This window comes from Nerophis lumbriciformis, linkage group LG01 (genome assembly GCF_033978685.3).
Source record: "Nerophis lumbriciformis linkage group LG01, RoL_Nlum_v2.1, whole genome shotgun sequence".
NCBI classification, from domain to species: domain Eukaryota; kingdom Metazoa; phylum Chordata; class Actinopteri; order Syngnathiformes; family Syngnathidae; genus Nerophis; species Nerophis lumbriciformis.
In genome coordinates, this window is record NC_084548.2 from 28,651,555 (window position 1) to 28,671,608 (window position 20,054).

At 39.1% G+C, this 20,054-nt stretch overlaps 1 protein-coding gene across 1 annotated transcript; it reads right to left on the reverse strand.

Annotated features, from left to right (window-relative positions):
• Nucleotides 1-8,432: 8,432 nt before the first annotated feature.
• On the reverse strand, nucleotides 8,433-17,600 carry LOC133618174 (calsequestrin-2-like). Its single transcript, XM_061978656.1, has 11 exons — nucleotides 17,298-17,600; nucleotides 15,772-15,856; nucleotides 15,601-15,701; nucleotides 12,882-12,990; nucleotides 12,565-12,638; nucleotides 12,364-12,494; nucleotides 12,255-12,300; nucleotides 12,142-12,196; nucleotides 11,981-12,081; nucleotides 8,966-9,040; nucleotides 8,433-8,884 (listed from the first exon to the last, which is right to left on the reverse strand). Exons 1-11 carry the CDS (start codon nucleotides 17,538-17,540, stop codon nucleotides 8,672-8,674), a joined length of 1,233 nt encoding a protein of 410 aa, XP_061834640.1. The 5' UTR covers nucleotides 17,541-17,600; the 3' UTR covers nucleotides 8,433-8,671.
• Nucleotides 17,601-20,054: the final 2,454 nt, after the last annotated feature.

The following is a 20,054-nucleotide window of genomic DNA, read 5'->3' on the forward strand; positions in this document are numbered from 1 at the left end:
CTCGCAGGTCCAGGATCAGGATGGGAAATGAACATTTGCATCTAAATGGAAAACTTGTCCTGCTCCTATTTGTTTTGTAATGACTTGGTTATGTGCTGATGGATGAGTCTCCTGCTGGCTTCATCTTCAAACCAACACTCTGATTGTGTTCCTGCTGGTCTTCTGTCCATTGCCCCACCCCCATATCACGCATACACGCTCAAAAGTGTTGGGACAGGTTGTTCTTTTTCAGTCCCTGATATTTTTTCAAATATGAAAACGATGATTAAAATGACTACAGTATTGCGGAACCGAGCCTGACAACCTTATGAGTTCAGGTCAATCAAGCAGCATGAAGAGAGAAAGTTAGTTATTTATACCATACCAGGGATCCAGCCCGCCAGCGTCCACAATGCGGCCCGCGGGATGTCCGGAGTTTAAAAAAAAAAAGAATTAGATAAATAATATTATTTGATATTTTACGGTAATATGTTATTAATTTCACACATAAGTCGCTCCGGAGTATACGTCGCACCCACAGCCAAACTATGAAAAAAACCTCGACTTATAGTCCGAAAAATACGGTATATACTCTATTAGCCACGACACAACCAGGCTTATATTTAATATGCCACAAATTAATCCCGCATAACAAACACCTCCCCCCTCCCGTCCATATAACCCGCCAATACAACTCAAACACCTGCACAACACACTCAATCCCACAGCCCAAAGTACTGTTCACCTCCCCAAAGTTCATACAGCACATATATTTCCCCACAGTTACGTACTGTACGTGACATGCACATAGCAGCACGCACGTACGGGCAAGCGATCAAATGTTTGGAAACCGCAGCTGCGTGCGTACTCACGGTACCGTGTCTGCGTATCCAACTCAAAGTCCTCCTAGGAAGAGTCTCTGTTGTCCCAGTTCTCCACAGGCCAATGGTAAAGCTTGACTGTCATCTTTCGGGAATGTAAACAATGAAACACCAGCTGTGTTTGTGTTGCTGCAGCCGCCCGCAATACACCGCTTCCCACCTACAGCTTTCTTCTTTGCTGTCTCCATTGTTCATTGAACAAATTGCAAAAGATTCACCAACACAGATGTCCAGAATACTGTGGAATTTTGCGATGAAAACAGACGACTTAATAGCTGGCCACCATGCTGTCCCAAAATGTCCTCTACAATCCGTGACGTCACGCGCAGACGTCATCATATTGAGACGTTTTCAGCAGGATATTTCGCGCGAAATTTAAAATTGCACTTTAGTAAGCTAACCCAGCCGTATTGGCATGTGTTGCAATGTTAAGATTTCATCATTGATATATAAACTATCAGACTGCGTGGTCGGTAGTAGTGGGTTTCAGTAGGCCTTTAAAGGTCTAAAAAATTATGTAGAACGTCTGGCGGGCCGGATTGAAAATCTTAATGTGCCACATGTTGCCTGCGGGCCATATTTTGCCGAAGTCTGGTATATACAATGGTAGCTCCAGTTACGAGCGCAATTGGTCCATCTCAAATCAACGTTGCCCATCAAAATACATTTAAATCAATTTAATCGATGCTTGACCATCTCAAAACAGCACAATTTTAACATGTTACATGCCTTTTAAAAAGAAAAACAAGTTTTTATCAAATAAATATTGTTTGAAAAACAGTACCATAGAATGTACGACAGACAACTACAGTAGTTTTATGTAATAATGTACAACATTTACTTCAGACTTCCGAGGTGTCTCGTTCGGGCGACTTCTCTATTGTGTAACCATAAGACTTGAAGTACTTCAAGACTGCAAGGACTTCAAGTGTGTAACAATAACAATAGAAATTGTTATTGTTGTTGTTGTTTATGTTGCACACAGACCGTTTTGAGTGGTGGTAATGTTTGATTGTAATCTACTGAGTCAGGAGACAAAATTAACAGAAACACGTCGGACACACCATAAGCACCTTCTCTATATTTTCATGGATAAATGTCTTCCGTTAGGATGTTGTTTTGGTGTCCTTGTCTGGCGTGGAGAATGGCTCCTGCTTCAGTGTGGTGCAGACTAATCAATGAAAATCAATGAAAATGTCAAATTAAGGAAGAGTTGTGTCTCAAGGGGAATACTTCTATCAGTGCACTCCAGTAAATATACTGAAGTTGACATACTCTCATCATGAAGGTGATATTAGTCAATAGTTTATTTCAACCATTGTTTTAGGATCTATCTGTGCAACATTTTTTTTTTAATGATACCCAATTGGGAACACAAATATACTTCTTCAAACATATTTACAGTATTATCTTTGTAGACAAATAACTCAACCTTGGTTTTATCCAGAAGACATTTATAGTTTTCATGATTGCATGTTTCAGTCCTTCTTTTAAGTTGTTGATATTTTTTCTTTGTATTCTGTCCATGATGAAGTACAAGTATCTTCAGTGTTAAACTGTATACACGGTTGGTGGAATTTTGGTACTTGATGCACTCTAATGTTAGCAGGCTAGCAGGTACACACATCAGAGTAATATGTTTTGCATGGTACAGTTAGCATTTTAGCATGCTAACATTAGCTAGTTAAATGTTTTTTAGGTAATTTAGCAGGTACACACCTCAGTGTCATATATTTGGGTATTTCACTAATGCTAACTGTAAGCATGCTATTGTTATATTGTATGTTAACATAGTACTGTCAGCATGCTAGCTTTTTTAGCTAATTTTGCTCATATTTTGTGTTACATGAAGCTATCTGGCCAGCGTGCTAACTGCTAGCATTTTAGTTCAGCTTTGGCTCTTTAGCATTCACATGAAATGTATACCAAAATTGCGTTTTATAGTTCTTTGACAAAAATCCATCCATCCATCCATTTTCTTCCGCTTATCCGAGGTCGGGTCGAGGGGGTCCAGAGGCGTTTCCAGGCCAGCCGGGAGACAGTCTTTCCAACGTGTCCTGGGTCTTCCCCTTGGCCTCCTGCAGGTCGGACGTGCCCTAAACATCTCCCTAGGGAGGCGTTCGGGTGGCATCCTGACCAGATGCCCGAACCACCTCATCTGGCTCCTCTCGATGTGGAGGAGCAGCGGCTTTACTTTGAGCTCCTCCCGGATGACAGAGCTTCTCACCCTATCTCTAAGGGAGAGCCCCGCCACCCGGCGGAGGAAACTCATTTCGGCCGCTTGCATCCGTGATCTTGTCCTTTCGGTCATAACCCAAAGCTCATGACCATAGGTGAGGATGGGAATGTAGATCGACCGGTAAATTGAGAGCTTTGCCTTCCGGCTCAGCTCCTTCTTCACCACAACGGATCGATACAGCGTCCGCATTACTGAAGACGCCGCACCGATCCGCCTGTCGATCTCACGATCTACTCTTCCCCCACTCGTGAGCAAGACTCCTAAGTACTTGAACTCCTCCACTTGGGGCAAGATCTCCTCCCCAACTAGGAGATGGCACTCCACCCTTTTCCGGGCGAGAACCATGGACTCGGACTTGGAGGTGCTGATTCTCATCCCAGTCGCTTCACACTCGGCTGGGAACCGATCCAGTGAGAGCTGAAGATCCTGGCCAGATGAAGCCATCAGAACCACATCATCTGCGAAAAGCACAGACCTAATCCTGCAGCCACCAAACCGGATCCCCTCAACACCCTGACTGCGCCTAGAAATTCTGTCCATAAAAGTTATGAACAGAATCGGTGACAAAGGGCAGCCTTGGCAGAGTCCAACCCTCACTGGAAACGGGTCCGACTTACTGCCGGCAATGCGGACCAAGCTCTGACACTGAGCATACAGGGAGCGGACCGCCACAAACAGACAGTCCAATACCCCATACTCTCTGAGCACTCCCCACAGGACTTCCCGGGGGACACGGTCGAATGCCTTCTCCAAAATCTATATATTTTAATGGTTTTGAAAAAACTACAAAGACTGGTCCCCGCATATTTTAATTTGTTAGTCTGGGGCCCTCAGTAGAAAAAGTTGAAGCACCCCTTTTCTAGAAAGTTCAACACCGCATATTAAATAACGCAGTAAAAAGTATGCGTACATTTGTACATATTTGTGTGGTATACTTTACTGCCATCCATCAGTATCACTAAGCAGAAAGAGGAAGCCTGAAAATAAAGCATTTTTTTGCAAACATCTTTATTACCTCCCGAAATGTGATGAAACATTAAAAAAAAAAAAAAAGCATATCACGAATATGATAATGCCTTAGCATCACATTTGTATTATTCTTATCCTGCCCTCCTAAATAAATTCAATTCCACTGAATATTTTTTAAATAGGAATAAAGATGTACTTTGTATAATTATTCCACCCTGCAAATATAACAATTCAAATGGATCATTAAGGGCCCTCTTTAATGCTGAAACCATTGATGCTTATTTCATATTTATCTACATAAGAATTATTTCTACAGGTAAAATTGAGAAGTAATTTTATGCTTGTTTTCTAACGAGTTTCAGCACATTTTGGAACGCCAACTTTTAGCTCCAAAATGCGGGCGGGCCTGCATCGATCAGCCTGCTGACGTCACCTACAGAAGACTGCAGGCAATTTCATATTGCATAGTATGAGTTTTAGTTGCATCATCATCCAGAATCACACTTTGTTTACTTTGTAACGCGTTACTGTAACGCCGTTAGTTTCGGCGGTAACTAGTAATCTAACGCGTTATTTTTTATATTCAGTAACTCAGTTACCGTTACTACATGATGCGTTACTGCGTTATTTTACGTTACTTTTTATGTAGTATAAAGTGTGTTTTATCGGAGCGCTGCTGTGTCATTGTTCTGATTCTTCTTGTGTCACAAGCCGGAGAAGAGAGAGAGACATGCGCTCTGTGTGGGTGAGTGTGGGGAGGAGGGAGGAGAGGGTGGTGGGGGGGGCGTGTCTGATCATGGCGGAGCCAGAAGTCGAGTTTGCTAACATGGAGATATTTTCACTACTTTTCTTTTGTCGAGCACAAAGAAAATAACATTTTAGTTAAATGTAAATTGTGCTTTGGATCAAAGATCCCATCTACTGCCCAAAACAGCAATTCAAATCTGCTGAAACAAGCTACATAAGCAACATGCTTCGACGAAGCTAGTAAAGAGAGACAGAGACTCTGATGCCACTTCACCTCCACCATTTAAGGATTAACTCTGCCTCTGCTCGTCATCATTCACCGCTGAAGGTACACACACACTGTCAATCAATGTTCCCTCTAATTGTTCATGTGTGTGAGCAAATGCAAAAACTCCCTGAGCATTGAGTGGAGCCCATGTGAGCAACTTTAGACGTGCACACTGTGGCTACACCAGCAGCACACCTGTCCCAAACCTCACTAAATAACAAGTTCAATCTCCATCCATCCATCCATTTTCTACCGCTTGTCTCTTTCGGGGTCGCAGGAGCCTATCTCAGCTGCATTCGGGCGGAAGGCAGGGTACACCCTGGACAAGTCCCCTTCTCATCACAGGGCCAACACAGATACACAGACAACATTCTCTTATTATTATAATCAAATGACAGCAGTCATTTCCATTTCTAATATAAGTGTTTAGGCCCACTTACAATGACAATAACAACAAATATTGTTTTTCATAAACTGTGTACTTGTATTGTTTGTCTGGGTGGAGGTCCTGCTTTGGAAATAGTTTGTACCCCTTAAAACATTCACATGTTGCACAATGAGATGTAAGCAGGGGATCATGTGTACATTCCTGCAACTTCCTGTTTGTAAAAAATATATTTTTATTAGTATTTATTTAATATACTAACAGCATTTAATGATTAATATTTATAAATTAAGATTCCTAATAAATGACACTAGAATAAGCACACATTTGATTGGTAAATCATAGTGTAACGACCTGGAATTACACTTTATGTGTGGTGTTGGAGTTTTCCGACTTTTTGTGTGGCTGTAAACGCATCACTGGCTAAGTGCCATATGTGCAAGTGTTGGCACACGTGAGAAAGAGCGAGTGGCTGCTGTTGATATAACAAAGTAGCTTTTGGTCTGGTTTGTACTGCAGAAAATGACCACTTTTGCTAGATATCATTTTTTTTTACTAATGTTTTGGTGATGTGTTTATGGCCGACAATAAAGAGTTTTGCTCAGTAAAGAAAATGCCTGGTTAGGCTTTGTGTATGTAGTGTGTGCCTTTCTTGGTTTACATCTATGCTGTTATTATGCTGTTTGTTACTTATGTACGTTATGTTGCAGCTATTTAAAATAGTTTTGTCAATTTGTTCTGGCCAGAAACAAATTGGCCTTTGTAACATATCTTTGTATTTGTGTGTTGTATGTAGACCACATTGCTTAGCAGAGTTCAGTGATGCAAATGCATGTCAAGTTGATCAACAGATTGTATTATTCTCCAGTGCAATAACAGTACTGAAATGAAGGCTAAAAGGGCATTAATGGGAGCTTTAAAAAAAAAAAGAAAAAAAGAAGTAACTAAATAGTTACTTTTCACAGTAACGCATTACTTTTTGGTGTAAGTAACTGAGTTAGTAACTGAGTTACTTTTGAAATGAAGCAACTAGTAACTGTAACTAGTTACTGCTTTGCAGTAACTAACCCAACACTGGTTATCAAATATGACTGCCAGATGCCCTGTTGTAGTTTGTAGCAATACACCTAAAGAAGGGGTCAGAATGCTTACATTTCCAAAGTATGGGAATATGAGGAAAGTATGGATGGACCTCTCCAGTGCAAAATGTTAAGGATCAAGCAAGGGGAGTGTAATCATATTAAGGATTCTGATTTTAAAGAAAAAGATAGGTTTTGGTCGGAGTTTAAATGGAAAACATTTTAAAGATTCAAGCAAAATATGATCCTGAAAATCAGGAGCACTCTCAAGGGGAGAAAGACTGAGTCAGAACCTGTGGATAAATGTAGAAAGAAGAGCAGACCGGCGCTCAAAAACAAGAGAAAAAGACGGTAAACCGCTAGTATTTTTTTTTATTTTTCTTCTACTGATATTTTTGTCAAGATGCTTGAGGAAATGCTGAAAGAGCATGAGGGAACTGGCCATGGTGTCTATGGAAGAGCAGGGAAGTCTGGAAATGGCAATTCTTTTATATTTATTTTTTGCTCATAATGTTAACCATATCGGTTTTGTAAGTAATTATGGACCATGGTTAAAAAAAAACATGGAATTAGGTGATCAAAATAGTAGTTTTATATTTATTTATCCACACTGTCAATGCAGGGAATTGGGCTCCAGTTCTGTAGATGACGTCACACCAAGGGGAGACGGCTTATCGAGTCTGGGGATAGAAAAGGGGCAATCCACTCCCAAACTAATTGATATTAAATGAAATGACTGGCAGATTTTCTTTCTGCAGCAAAAAATACACCAAAAAACAGTCAAATGTCGGTCATCTGAACTCTATGGGTCCTTTTGAGGCTGTAAAATGAAAAACTACTATTAATAACGTGGCCTTACTGATTGTTTTTTCTTCTACAGGCTTGTAGCACTGAGCGACCAATCACAGGCGTTTGTGTAATCTGCTTACTGAGGTACAGTACAGGCCAAAAGTTTGGACACACCTTCTTATTAAATGTGTTTTCTTTATTTTCATGGCTATTTACATTGTAGATTGTCACTGAAGGCATCAAAACTATGAATGAACACATGTGGAGTTATGTACTTAACAAAAAGGAGAAATAACTGAAAACATGTTTTATATTCTAGTTATTTCACAATAGCCACTCTTTGCTCTGATTACTGCTTTGCACACTCTTGGCATTCTCTCGAAGAGCTTCAAGCACACCTGTGAAGTGAAAACCATTTCAGGTGACCACTGTCATGTCTGTGTGATCATGTTTTGTTTGGCCATTTTGTCAGTTCCTGTTTTTTCACTCCCCGTTTAGTTTCCATGACAACCCATTAGTTTTCCCCTGTCCTCATGTCACACACCTGATTCATTTGCACTCACACACCTGTTGTTAATCATGTCTGTGTTATTTAAGCTTTTCATTTTCTGTTGGTCGGCCTGGCGACATCACATTCATGCTCGGCACTCTTGACACGCTGCTTACTCTGTCCAGGTCATAGTTCATGCTGCTCTTTTCTTGCCACGTAAGTTTTTTGTTTATTCCTTTTTTTCCCATTGTTCTGCCTTTGTGCTAGTTTTGTTTTATTAGCCAAGTTTGTTCCCCGCCTTGTGCGCGCCTTTTGTTTATACTTTTTATAATCTATTATTAAATCATGTATTTAACTTCACGCCATGTCTGGTCCAAATCCTTTGCACCATGGGAAAACAAACCATCCCAAAGTCCAAGTCTTGACAACCACCTCTTGAAGCTCATCGAGAGAATGCCAAGAGTGTGCAAAGCAGTAATCAGAGCAAAGGGTGGCTATTTTGAAGAAACTAGAATATAAAACATGTTTTCAGTTATTTGACCTTTTTTTTGTTAAGTACATAACTCCACATGTGTTCATTCATAGTTTTGAGGCCTTCAGTGACAATCTACAATGTAAATAGTCATGAAAATAAAGAAAACACATTGAATGCAAAGGTGTGTCCAAACTTTTGGCCTGTACTGTACATGCTATCTGTGTCCTGCAGTACTACTAACAATGTATCAACAAGCATTTCTTTCTTACTTTGAGTCTAAAAGAGATGAAAAAAGCAGCCATAAAGATCCTAGCATGTGCAGTAAAATGTTTCTTGTGACGACCAACATGATGAAGTAGTTTTGGAAGACCTAATAGTCATCATCATCATCATCATCATCATCATCATGGTTGTGGTCATTGTCGTCTGTCAGGTGGCTGTAGAAGTCTCCATGGTCCTCAGCAGACTCATCATCATCCTCTGTGTTTATTCTGCCGGAGAGAACATCCTCAATCCAGTCCTCGAGCTCCTCGGCAGTGGGCAGGTCCTCGTCGTTGGACATGTCCAACCACACGCTGTCCGCCTGTAGCAAATGCCACCATGGACGGCTGTTAAAGTTTGTACATGCTTTGAGTACTTCGAGACTCTTGAGAGTTTGGCTTACATCTGTGACGTTGACCACACCAATCTGAGGACTGAACAAGTCCAACTTGAAGGTTTTTTCCCAGTACGTGGTGAGCTACAAAAGATAAGACAAGATGTTTGACGTCTAAAGGAAACCTCTATGTACTTTCTTCCTTACAAGTTAACCTTTTAAACCCCACACAGATAAAATCAATATTTATTTTACCCATTTGTACAATAAAAGGTGCTGTTTGCAACGTCCTCACAGTTACATAAATATGACAAGAACAGCAACAGCTAGCTTATGTTACCATTTGTGGTTTACCAGAACACATTTGTTTTAAAGCTTTTTCACAATTTCTACGTTTTATCGGTCAAAAAAAAATAGGGATGTCCGATAATGGCTTTTTGCCGATATCCGATATTCCGATATTATTCAACTCTTTAATTACCGATACCGATATCAACCGATACCGATATACACAGTCGTGGAATTAACACATTATTATGCCTAATTTGGACAACCAGGTATGGTGAAGATAAGGTCCTTTCTTTAAAAATGTATAAAATAAAATAAGATAAATAAATTAAAAACATTTTCTTGAATAAAAAAGAAAGTAAAACAATATAAAAACTGTTTCATAGAAACTAGTAATTAATGAAAATGAGTAAAATTAACTGTTAAAGGTTAGTACTATTAGTGGACCAGCAGCACGCACAATCATGTGTGCTTACGGACTGTATCCCTTGCAGACTGTATTGATATATATTGATATATAATGTAGGAACCAGAATATTAATAACAGAAAGAAACAACCCTTTTGTGTGAATGAGTGTAAATGGGGGAGGGAGGTTTTTTGGGTTGGTGCACTAATTGTAAGTGTATCTTGTGTTTTTTATGTTGATTTAATAAAAAAAAATAAAAACCGATACCGATATTTTCCGATATTACATTTTAAAGCATTTATCGGCCGATGATATCGGCCTGCCGATATTATCGGACATCTCTAAAAAAAAAGATTGGTGTTTAGAGCGGTCACTTCAACTGTCTCGTCAACACGTACACGCAGACAGCGTGTGCACACATACAAAAGCCTTTCAAGAGAAGTGACAAACATATTGCAGTCATGTTGTTTTGATGGAACACGACATTCAAGGACTGCTAAAAATCAAAATCGCCATCGTTAGCAAACAACACCCAAAGAAAATGCGCGTCCACATGTTATGTGCGTACGTAGTTGCATCACTACGTCCTCGAAGATGTAAGAGGGTGGGATATACAGTTGAAAAGGGATCCATATGGCCCCATAAGTCACGGTTTACCTGACAGATGAATCGTGACAAATTGTGGGGTGCACTATCCACTTTAGCAGCCAGATTGCAGTAGAATGTTAAATATCTTATAATGTGTTTTGTGGCAATTTTAACTATGACCATAGCATCAGTTGCTATGTAGACTGGTGCTTTTCATTATTTTCAGCAGACTGCATTGCTAAATGATTAACCCCGACCTCCCTCTCACGCGATATCCACCCAGGAATGGGACCATTTGATTAACGAAGTGAATTAATTAACTCATATTATGTTTTGCATATGCTGAGTGTTTATATTCATCCTGGAGAAAGCAAACCACCAAGTTTAATTAAATAGTGGTATTTCAGTTTGAGTACATAATAAGATAAGGCCCCCATAGTTTGATATTCGCAAGTGGATTGGGACTTTGGAATGCAAAAGTGATAGCCCTATCCTTGAGAGGAGACTACATGTTCAGCTCAATGCCAACATTTAAGTTATGACTTAGAGCAGTTGTTTTTCAGACACTTACCCACGAACATCTCCTTTTATGGTCAGGATGTGCTCTCCTGACTTAGCACACACACACACAGAGACAGAAAGGAGGGATATAAAAACTAGGGATGTCCGATAATGGCTTTTTGCCGATATCCGATATTCCGATAATGTCCAACTCTTTAATTACCGACACCGATATCAACCGATACCGATATCAACCGATATATACAGTTGTGGAATTAACACACTATTATGCCTAATTTGGACAACCAGGTATGTGAAGATAAGGTACTTTAAAAAAAAATTAATAAAATAAAATAAGATAAATAAATTAAATACATTTTCTTGAATAAAAAAGAAAGTAAAACAATATGAAAACAGCTACATAGAAACTAGTAATTAATGAAAATTAGTAAAATTAACTGTTAAAGGTTAGTACTTTTAGGGGACCAGCAGCACGCACAATCATGTGTGCTTACGGACTGTATCCCTTGCAGACTGTATTGATATATATTGATATATAATGTAGGAACCAGAATATTAATAACAGAAAGAAACAACCCTTTTGTGTGAATGAGTGTGAATGGGGGAGGGAGGTTTATTGGGTTGGTTCACTAATTGTAAGTGTATCTTGTGTTTTTTATGTTGATTTAATAAAAAATGTTTTTTTAAAAACCCGATACCGATAATAAAAAAACCGATACCGATAATTTCCGATATTACATTTTAACGCATTTATCGACATCTCTAATAAAAACTGATGGTTTGGCTTCTCAAAGTTAGGAGTGCCTCATTTTCTTGAATTGACCTCCTCCAGGAACTGCAGTCCTGTATAATGAGGCTAGCTTGTAATCAAGCAACTTTTGGTTCAGTAAAGCGTCTCCGACGTCTCTTTTGATCCAGCCACCCTTCTGTCCGGACGAGGACGACAAGACCAGAAATACACACCAATACCTTCCCAACTGTAATGCTTAAAATACATTGGAAAGTTAGCGCCCTCTAGGCATCTGTGTAAATGTTGGAAACAGACCCTTCAAGTGCCCGTGGTTTTAATTGTCTTCTATTTTATAAAATCAGTTATGCTGAGTTTTTAGCTGACGTTCTTGCAGTTACATGGCTGTAGAGGTATAGCATGTGTGTATCGATACAAGTTGCAGTTACCATAGCAACACCAATGCAAACCCGCTGCCCCTTGTACTGGGGTCTGTAGGGTTTAAAAGGTAACGTCTGCTAAAATATTAAACATGAAGATAGATGGTCCAACCAGAGGGAAGTCATCAGGGTCGATCCAGACAATACTGAGATCTGGGTTGTTGGTGTTGTCTCTGGCCACGTCCTTTAAGATTTCCAGGAATTCATATCCATCTGGGGAGGTCAACACTTAACAGAGCAACAATTGCTGGACGTGAAGGGTAAAAAACACACCTGGATCCTCCTCCTCGGCAAACGCAACAATATGTATTCCGTCCATGTCGTCCTCCTAGAGATGAGGAGGACAGTCCAGTGTTCTGCAGCATGTTCGTAATGAATGTGCTTACCCAAGTCTCAAACATGTTTTCTGCCTGCAGCTTCCTCAGAGTCGCCCTGCAAGAAGCAAACCGTTTAAATTCAAGTTTGGACAATTGGACTAAATGTTTGCGCGTCAACCTCCGGTGTTGGTTGACAAAGTCCACAATGTCCATCTCGGACAGAGGTCTGCCAGGCAGGACCACCGGTTCCTCCATGAAAGGTTCGTAGAAATGTACCTCGTTCATCTTGAGCGAGAGATGTTTGGCCACCTGGAACGCAGAGCAATGCTCGGGAGACAATTTAAAATACAGTTTGTTAGGCTTGTATCTGTCAACTTACAGATTTATCAAATACTGCAAAGAACTTGATGTAAGGCTGAAAACGCTCTGACGCCTCTTGGAAAGCTTTGTAGTCTGAAAGGGAAGAAGGAGTGAGGAACCTCATACTTCCACTTAGAAGACATGAAACTTCACAGCACGATGGACCAGCTACTGCATCGTCTTGTCCCCACAATCTAATTGCAGTTTGACCTGATTGCTGCTGAACTAAATGTTATTTAAAGACTCTCCGGGGAGAACAAGCCTGGAATTAGGAAATGAAGCGCTTCAGATCAAGATCACTGTAGAGGAGGACACACACGAGTGTTTGTGACTAACATAAATCCTCTCCTTTAAAGTAACCAATGAGGCGAATGTCTTCCTCCATCCTTTCGAAGGCTCGCAGCTCCATCGCATTGTTGATTTGTTCCACTGGTTCCTCCAGCACCTGCAAGCAAGGCAATATAGTGAAACTGGGCTCTGACCAAAGACAGGAAACTTACTAAGGAGGTCCCTAAAGCCTGGACATGTGATAGTAATGTCATCATTTAAATTATTTAAATAGATAATGATCTTAAGCATAATTAATTCGAACTAAATATTAATATTTATATCAACAAAATATATGAATATTTTTTAACTATGTGTAAAATAATTGATTACATAATATAACAAAAAATATATTTAAATTAATGAATCACTTTAAAAAGAAAATGTATGTATACTAATATCCATCCATCCATCCATTTTCTACCGCTTATTCCCTTTGGGGTCGCGGGGGGCGCTGGAGCCTATCTCAGCTACAATCGGGCGGAAGGCGGGCTACACCCTGGACAAGTCGCCACCTCATCACAGGGCCAACACAGATAGACAGACAACATTCACACTCACATCCACACACTAGGGCCAATTTTAGTGTTGCCAATCAACTTATCCCCAGGTGCATGTCTTTGGAAGTGGGAGGAAGCCGGAGTACCCGGAGGGAACCCACGCAGTCACGGGGAGAACATGCAAACTCCACACAGAAAGATCCCGAGCCCGGGATTGAACCCAAGACTACTCAGGACCTTCGTATTGTGAGGCAGATGCACTAACCCCTCTGCCACCGTGAATATATATATATATATATATATATATATATATATATATATATATATATATATATATATATATTAGTATACATATATAGTATACATGTATGTGTATGTGTATATATATATATATATATATATATATATATATATATATATATATTAGTATACATATATAGTATACATGTATGTGTATATATATATATATATATATATATATATATATATATATATATATATATATTAGTATACATGTATATATATAAATATATATATATATATATATATATTAGTATACATACATAGTATACATGTATGTGTGTATATATATATATATATAAATATATATATATATATTAGTATACATATATAGTATACATGTATGTGTGTGTATATATATATATATATATATATATATATATATTAGTATACATATATAGTATACATGTATATATATATATATATATATATATATTAGTATACATATATATAGTATACATGTGTGTATATATATATATATATATATATATATATATATATATATATATATATATATATATATATGTATGTAATGTATACATGACATGATATATCACATTTACCAGAAAACTCTAAAACAATGTAGACTACCCCAAATACAAAACCGAATATTAGATGAGACCCTCTTTTAAGGACTCATTCTTTTTAAGACAGAATGGATCTTTTGAATCGTGTTTTTAATATCAGTTAAACAATATTTAATTAGTCATATTTTATTCATGATATTTCTCCTCTCCTCATTAGTTTGATGATATTGTCTTACATTCGTTATATATATATATATACATACAGTATATACGACGGCGTGGCAAGGTAGAAAAGCGCTAAACAAGTATAACCCATTTATATATGGTATAAATATATATATATATATATATATATATATATATATATATATATATATGGTATATATGGTAAACTTGTTTCCATAAATAAAAACTAAAATAAAAAAGTATACAAGTTAAAATCACTTGTCCTGATATTGCAGTTGTCAAGTGTATCAGTGACTTTGCTGTATTGTATCTGTGGGCTGCTGCAGTGGCGTCTTGCTGCTGGTGGCAGCAATTCAGGATGTCCGCAGTGCTTTTCTCTGTCATCCATGATTGACAATTGAACTGTTTCTGCTTAGACATTCACACGGCATGTTAGCTGTGGAACTCAAATGAAGGAGAGCGGCTGCTTGTCTCCCCTGCCATGCCCATTTGAGCGGGCAAGTCATGCCGCGGGCACGTTAATGGCGAGAAACGTTGGGTCTAGCTCGGTTTGTTAGCTCTCGGTTTGAGCAAAATAAAACACAAACCTCTTAATGTGTGGTTCCAACCACCTGTGCATAACCAAACAGATATGCTTTTGACTTTTAGAACAAACTTCTGACCGCGTCCCGTGAGACAGCTTTTCTCTGAACGAGAAATATTGTCACATTTTAATCTGGCAAGTTGGTTGGGTGAGCAGCACGGTGGAAGAGGGGTTAGTGCGTCTGCCTCACAATACGAAGGTCCTAGGGTTCGATCCTGCGCTCGGGATCTTTCTGTGTGGAGTTTGCATGTTCTCCCCGTGACTGCGTGGGTTCCCTCCGGGTACTCCGGCTTCCTCCCACTTCCAAAGACATGCACCTGGGGATAGGTTGATTGGCAACACTAAATTGGCCCTAGTGTGTGAATGTGAGTGTGAATGTTGTCTGTCTATCTGTGTTGGCCCTGTGATGAGGTGGCGACTTGTCCAGGGTGTACCCCGCCTTCCGCCCGATTGTAGCTGAGATAGGCTCCAGGGCCCCCCCGTGACCCCGAAGGGAATAAGCGGTAGAAAATGGATGGATGGTTGGTTGGGTTAAAGAACACTGTGATCTGCAGCAGCGTGCAGCATTAAACCACCAGAGCAATAATATTAAAGCAAATGTTAAAAAAAATTATTGTTTGTGATTCACTCACATCCAAGAGAAACTCTACAAGAGTGTCTGCTGAGAGCTGTCCGTCAAACTCGATGATTCGGTCGTCCTTAAAAACGTACAGACTGCCCACCTCTTCCAAACCTGATCATGTTTAAACAGGATTAAAAAAAAGAGGACATTCCGAGCAGACCAGTTCTGAAAAGGATCTCACCCAGCTTCTTGGCAACTTTGGCATCCTTCTGCGAGTCCACCATTCCAAAACCGATGTCTTTGTCCTCCAGGACCTGAGCAGTCAGCTGAGTGGAGTTTACACAACAATGCTTGATTATAACACTCTTAAATTTTCCGTTATTGTTTCTTCGAGGCAAGAAAGTCACATATGTTAAAAAAAATGGTTAAAAATAGAGATGTCCGATAATATCGGCCGATAAATGCTTTAAAATGTAATATCGGAAATTTTTGGTATCGGTTTCAAAATTATCGGTATCGGTTTCAAAAAGTAAAATGTATGACTTTTTAAAACACCGCTGTGTACACGGACGTAGGGAGAAGTACAGAGTGCCAATTAACCTTAAAGGCATTGCCTTTGTGTGCCGGTCCAGACACATAATATCTACGGCTTTTCACACACACAAGTGAATGCCTGCATACTTGGTCAACAGCCATACAGGTCACACTGAGGGTGGCCGTATAAACAACTTTAACACTGTTACAAATATGCGCCACACTGTGAACCCACACCAAACAAGAATGACAAACACATTTCGGGAGAACATCCGCACCGTAACACAACATAAACACAACAGAACAAATACCCAGAACCCCTTGCAGCACTAACTCTTCCGGGACGCTACAATATACACCCCCCGCTACTCCCTACCAACCACCACCTCAACCCCACCCCCCCAACCCCGCCCACCTCAACCTCCTCATGCTCTCTCAGGGAGAGCATGTCCCAAATTCCAAGCTGCTGTTTTGAGGCATGTTAAAAAAAAATAATGTACTTTGTGACTTCAATAATAAATATGGCAGTGCCATGTTGACATTTTTTTTCCATAACTTGAGTTGATTTATTTTGGAAAACCTTGTTACATTGTTTAATGCATCCAGCGGGACATCACAACAAAATTAGGCATAAAAATGTGTTAATTCCACAACTGTATATATCGGAATCGGTAATTAAGAGTTGGACAATATCGGAATATCGGATATCGGCAAAAAAGCCATTATCGGACATCTCTAGTTAAAAACATGTAAATAATTATTATTGTAAGGAAAATATCGTTCAATCTTCCTTCATAATACATGTGTAGAATAGCCCCTAGGGGACAATACAAGGAGCTGTTGGCTCCCAGGCTCGCTTTGGACAACTGTGCTTTAAGAAATTATTTCATAAAACAGAAAATGGAAAAATGTTATCGTTACTGTACACTCTGAGCAACATCTGGTATTTATAACTATTAGAGTACAATTTGAGTGTTTTTTTCATTGTTCACAAATTGGCACGAATTTTGGAAAAAATGTGGCAATGTGTATAGTTTTGCAGGGGAAAAGTAATTTAATCCATTTCAGTATACGACTATACACGATATACAAAATGTGGAACATGGTTATGTCGTTTCCTAATCAGAATTCTTCTTTTATCCGCTTTATGGATCAGTGTGTGTGTAAATTATTTGCAAGTATGTCAAAAACAAAGATACAAGTACTGTGAGAAGAAGAATGGACGTTTCTCACCTCCAGGACCAGCTCGGTCATCTGGAATTGCTTCTGCAGGCCCTTGTTAGCAGGAAGTGGTTCATGGTAGAACACACACAGAAGTTCAAATCTCCTCAAAGCCTTCTTGTAGCTGCGCTCGTTCATTTCCAACACTCTGTCCTTGCCGTCAAAGTTTGGAAACTCCAGACCTTCCTCTGCAGCACAGTAGCAAGTGAGGTGCAGGAAGAATGTCCAAAGGAAAGATAAACATATTCCCTCCATTGTTGTCCGCTTGCAAGGAAAACCACAGCAAAGTGTTACGATAACATGAACAAAATCAAATTTCACTTCTGCCTTCTGCTGCTCTCGCACACGTACTGAGTCAGAGTGCTTTACCTTCCCTTTCTTCCTTTCTCCATCACTTCATGTCAAGTCTCTCAGGAGACATTTTCCTCCTCTTCACAAAAAGAAAAAAAAATTACATGACCTACAAAGCCTTTGTGATATTACAGATCGTATGCTATGAGACAATCAGTCTACTATACACACACACACACACACACACACACACATATGTATATACATATATATATATATATATATATATATATATATATATATATATATACATACATATACATATACACATATACATATATATATATATATACATACACATATATATGTATGTATACATATATATGTATATGTTTGTATATATATATATATATATACATATATATATATATATATATATATATATATATATATATATATATATATATATATATATATATATATATATATATATATATATATATTTATATATATATATATACAGTACATATATATATACAGTACATACATCCATCCATTTTCTACCGCTTGTCCCTTTTGGGGTCGCGGGGGGTGCTGGAGCCTATCTCAGCTGCATTCGGGCGGAAGGCGGGGTACACATACTGGACAGGTCGCCACCTCATCACAGGGCCAACACAGAGAGACAGACAACATTCACACTCACATTCACACACTAGGGCGAATTTAGTGTTGTCAATCAACCTATCCCCAGGTGCATGTCTTTGGAGGTGGGAGGAAGCCGGAGTACCCGGAGGGAACCCACGCAGTCACGGGAAGAACTTCCACACAGAAAGATCCCGAGCCCGGGATTGAACTCAGGACTACTCAGGACTTTCGTATTGTGAGGCACATGCACTAACCCCTGTTCCACCGTGCTGCCCAGTACATACACATATATATATATATATATATATATATATATATATATATATATATATATATATATATATATATATATATATACATATATACATATATACATATATATATATATATATATATATATATATATATATATATATATATGTATGTGTGGGGAAAAAAAATCACAAGACTATTTCATCTCTACAGGCCTGTTTCATGAGGGGGGGTACCCTCAATCATCAGGAGATTTTATATATATATAAATATATATATATATATATATTAATATAATAATATATATATATATATATATATATATATATATATATATATATATATATATATATATACATACAAACCCCGTTTCCATATGAGTTGGGAAATTGTGTTAGATGTAAATATAAACGCAATACAATGATTTGCAAATCCTTTTCAATCCATATTCAATTGAATGCACTACAAAGACAAGATATTTGATGTTCAAACTCATAAACTTTTTTTTTTTTTTGCAAATAATAATTAACTTCGAATCTCATGGCTGCAACACGTGTCAAAGTAGTTGGGAAAGGGCATGTTCACCACTGTGTTACATAGCCTTTCCTTTTAACAACACTCAGTAAATGTTTGGGAACTGAGGAGACACATTTTTAAGCTTCTCAGGTGGAATTCTTTCCCATTCTTGCTTGATGTACAGCTTAAGTTGTTCAACAGTCCGGGGGTCTCTGTTGTGGTATTTTAGGCTTCATAATGCGCCACACATTTTCAATGGGAGACAGGTCTGGACTACAGGCAGGCCAGTCTAGTACCCGCACTTTTTTACTATGAAGCCACGTTGATGTAACACGTGGCTTGGCATTGTCTTGCTGAAATAAGCAGGGGCGTCCATGGTAACGTTGCTTGGATGGCAACATATGTTGTTCCAAAACCTGTATGTACCTTTCAGCATTAATGGCGCCTTCACAGATGTGTAAGTTACCCATGTCTAGGGCACTAATACACCCCCATACCATCAGAGACGCTGGCTTTTCAACTTTGCGCCTATAACAATCCGGATGGTTCTTTTCCTCTTTGGTCCGGAGGATACAACGTCCACAGTTTCCAAAAACAATTTGAAATGTGGACTCGTCAGACCACAGAACACTTTTCCACTTTGCATCAGTCCATCTTAGATGAGCTCAGGCCCAGTGAAGCCCACGGCGTTTCTGGGTGTTATTGATAAACGGTTTTCGCCTTGCATAGGAGAGTTTTATCTTGCACTTACAGATGTAGCGACCAACTGTAGTTACTGACAGTGGGTTTCTGAAGTGTTCCTTAGCCCATGTGGTGATATCCTTTACACACTGATGTCGCTTGTTGATGCAGTACAGCCTGAGGGATCGAAGGTCATGGGCTTAGCTGCTTACGTGCAGTGATTTCTCCAGATTCCCTGACCCCTTTGATGATATTACGGACCGTAGATGGTGAAATCCCTAAATTCCTTGCAATAGCTGGTTGAGAAAGGTTTTTCTTAAACTGTTCAACAATTTGCTCACGCATTTGTTGACAAAGTGGTCACCTTCGCCCCATCCTTGTTTG

What these genes read in the sequence shown, in the direction of transcription:
- LOC133618174 (XM_061978656.1), bottom strand. Translation starts at nt 17,540, where the DNA reads ATGGAGGGAATATGTTTATCTTTCCTTTGGACATTCTTCCTGCACCTC. An exon ending in CAAAGTTGCCAAGAAGCTGG is followed by an intron (nt 15,702 to 15,771) that starts GTGAGATCCTTT and finishes AAACATGATCAG; the next exon opens with GTTTGGAAGAGGTGGGCAGT. An exon ending in TTGTAGAGTTTCTCTTGGAT is followed by an intron (nt 12,991 to 15,600) that starts GTGAGTGAATCA and finishes CCTTGCTTGCAG; the next exon opens with GTGCTGGAGGAACCAGTGGA.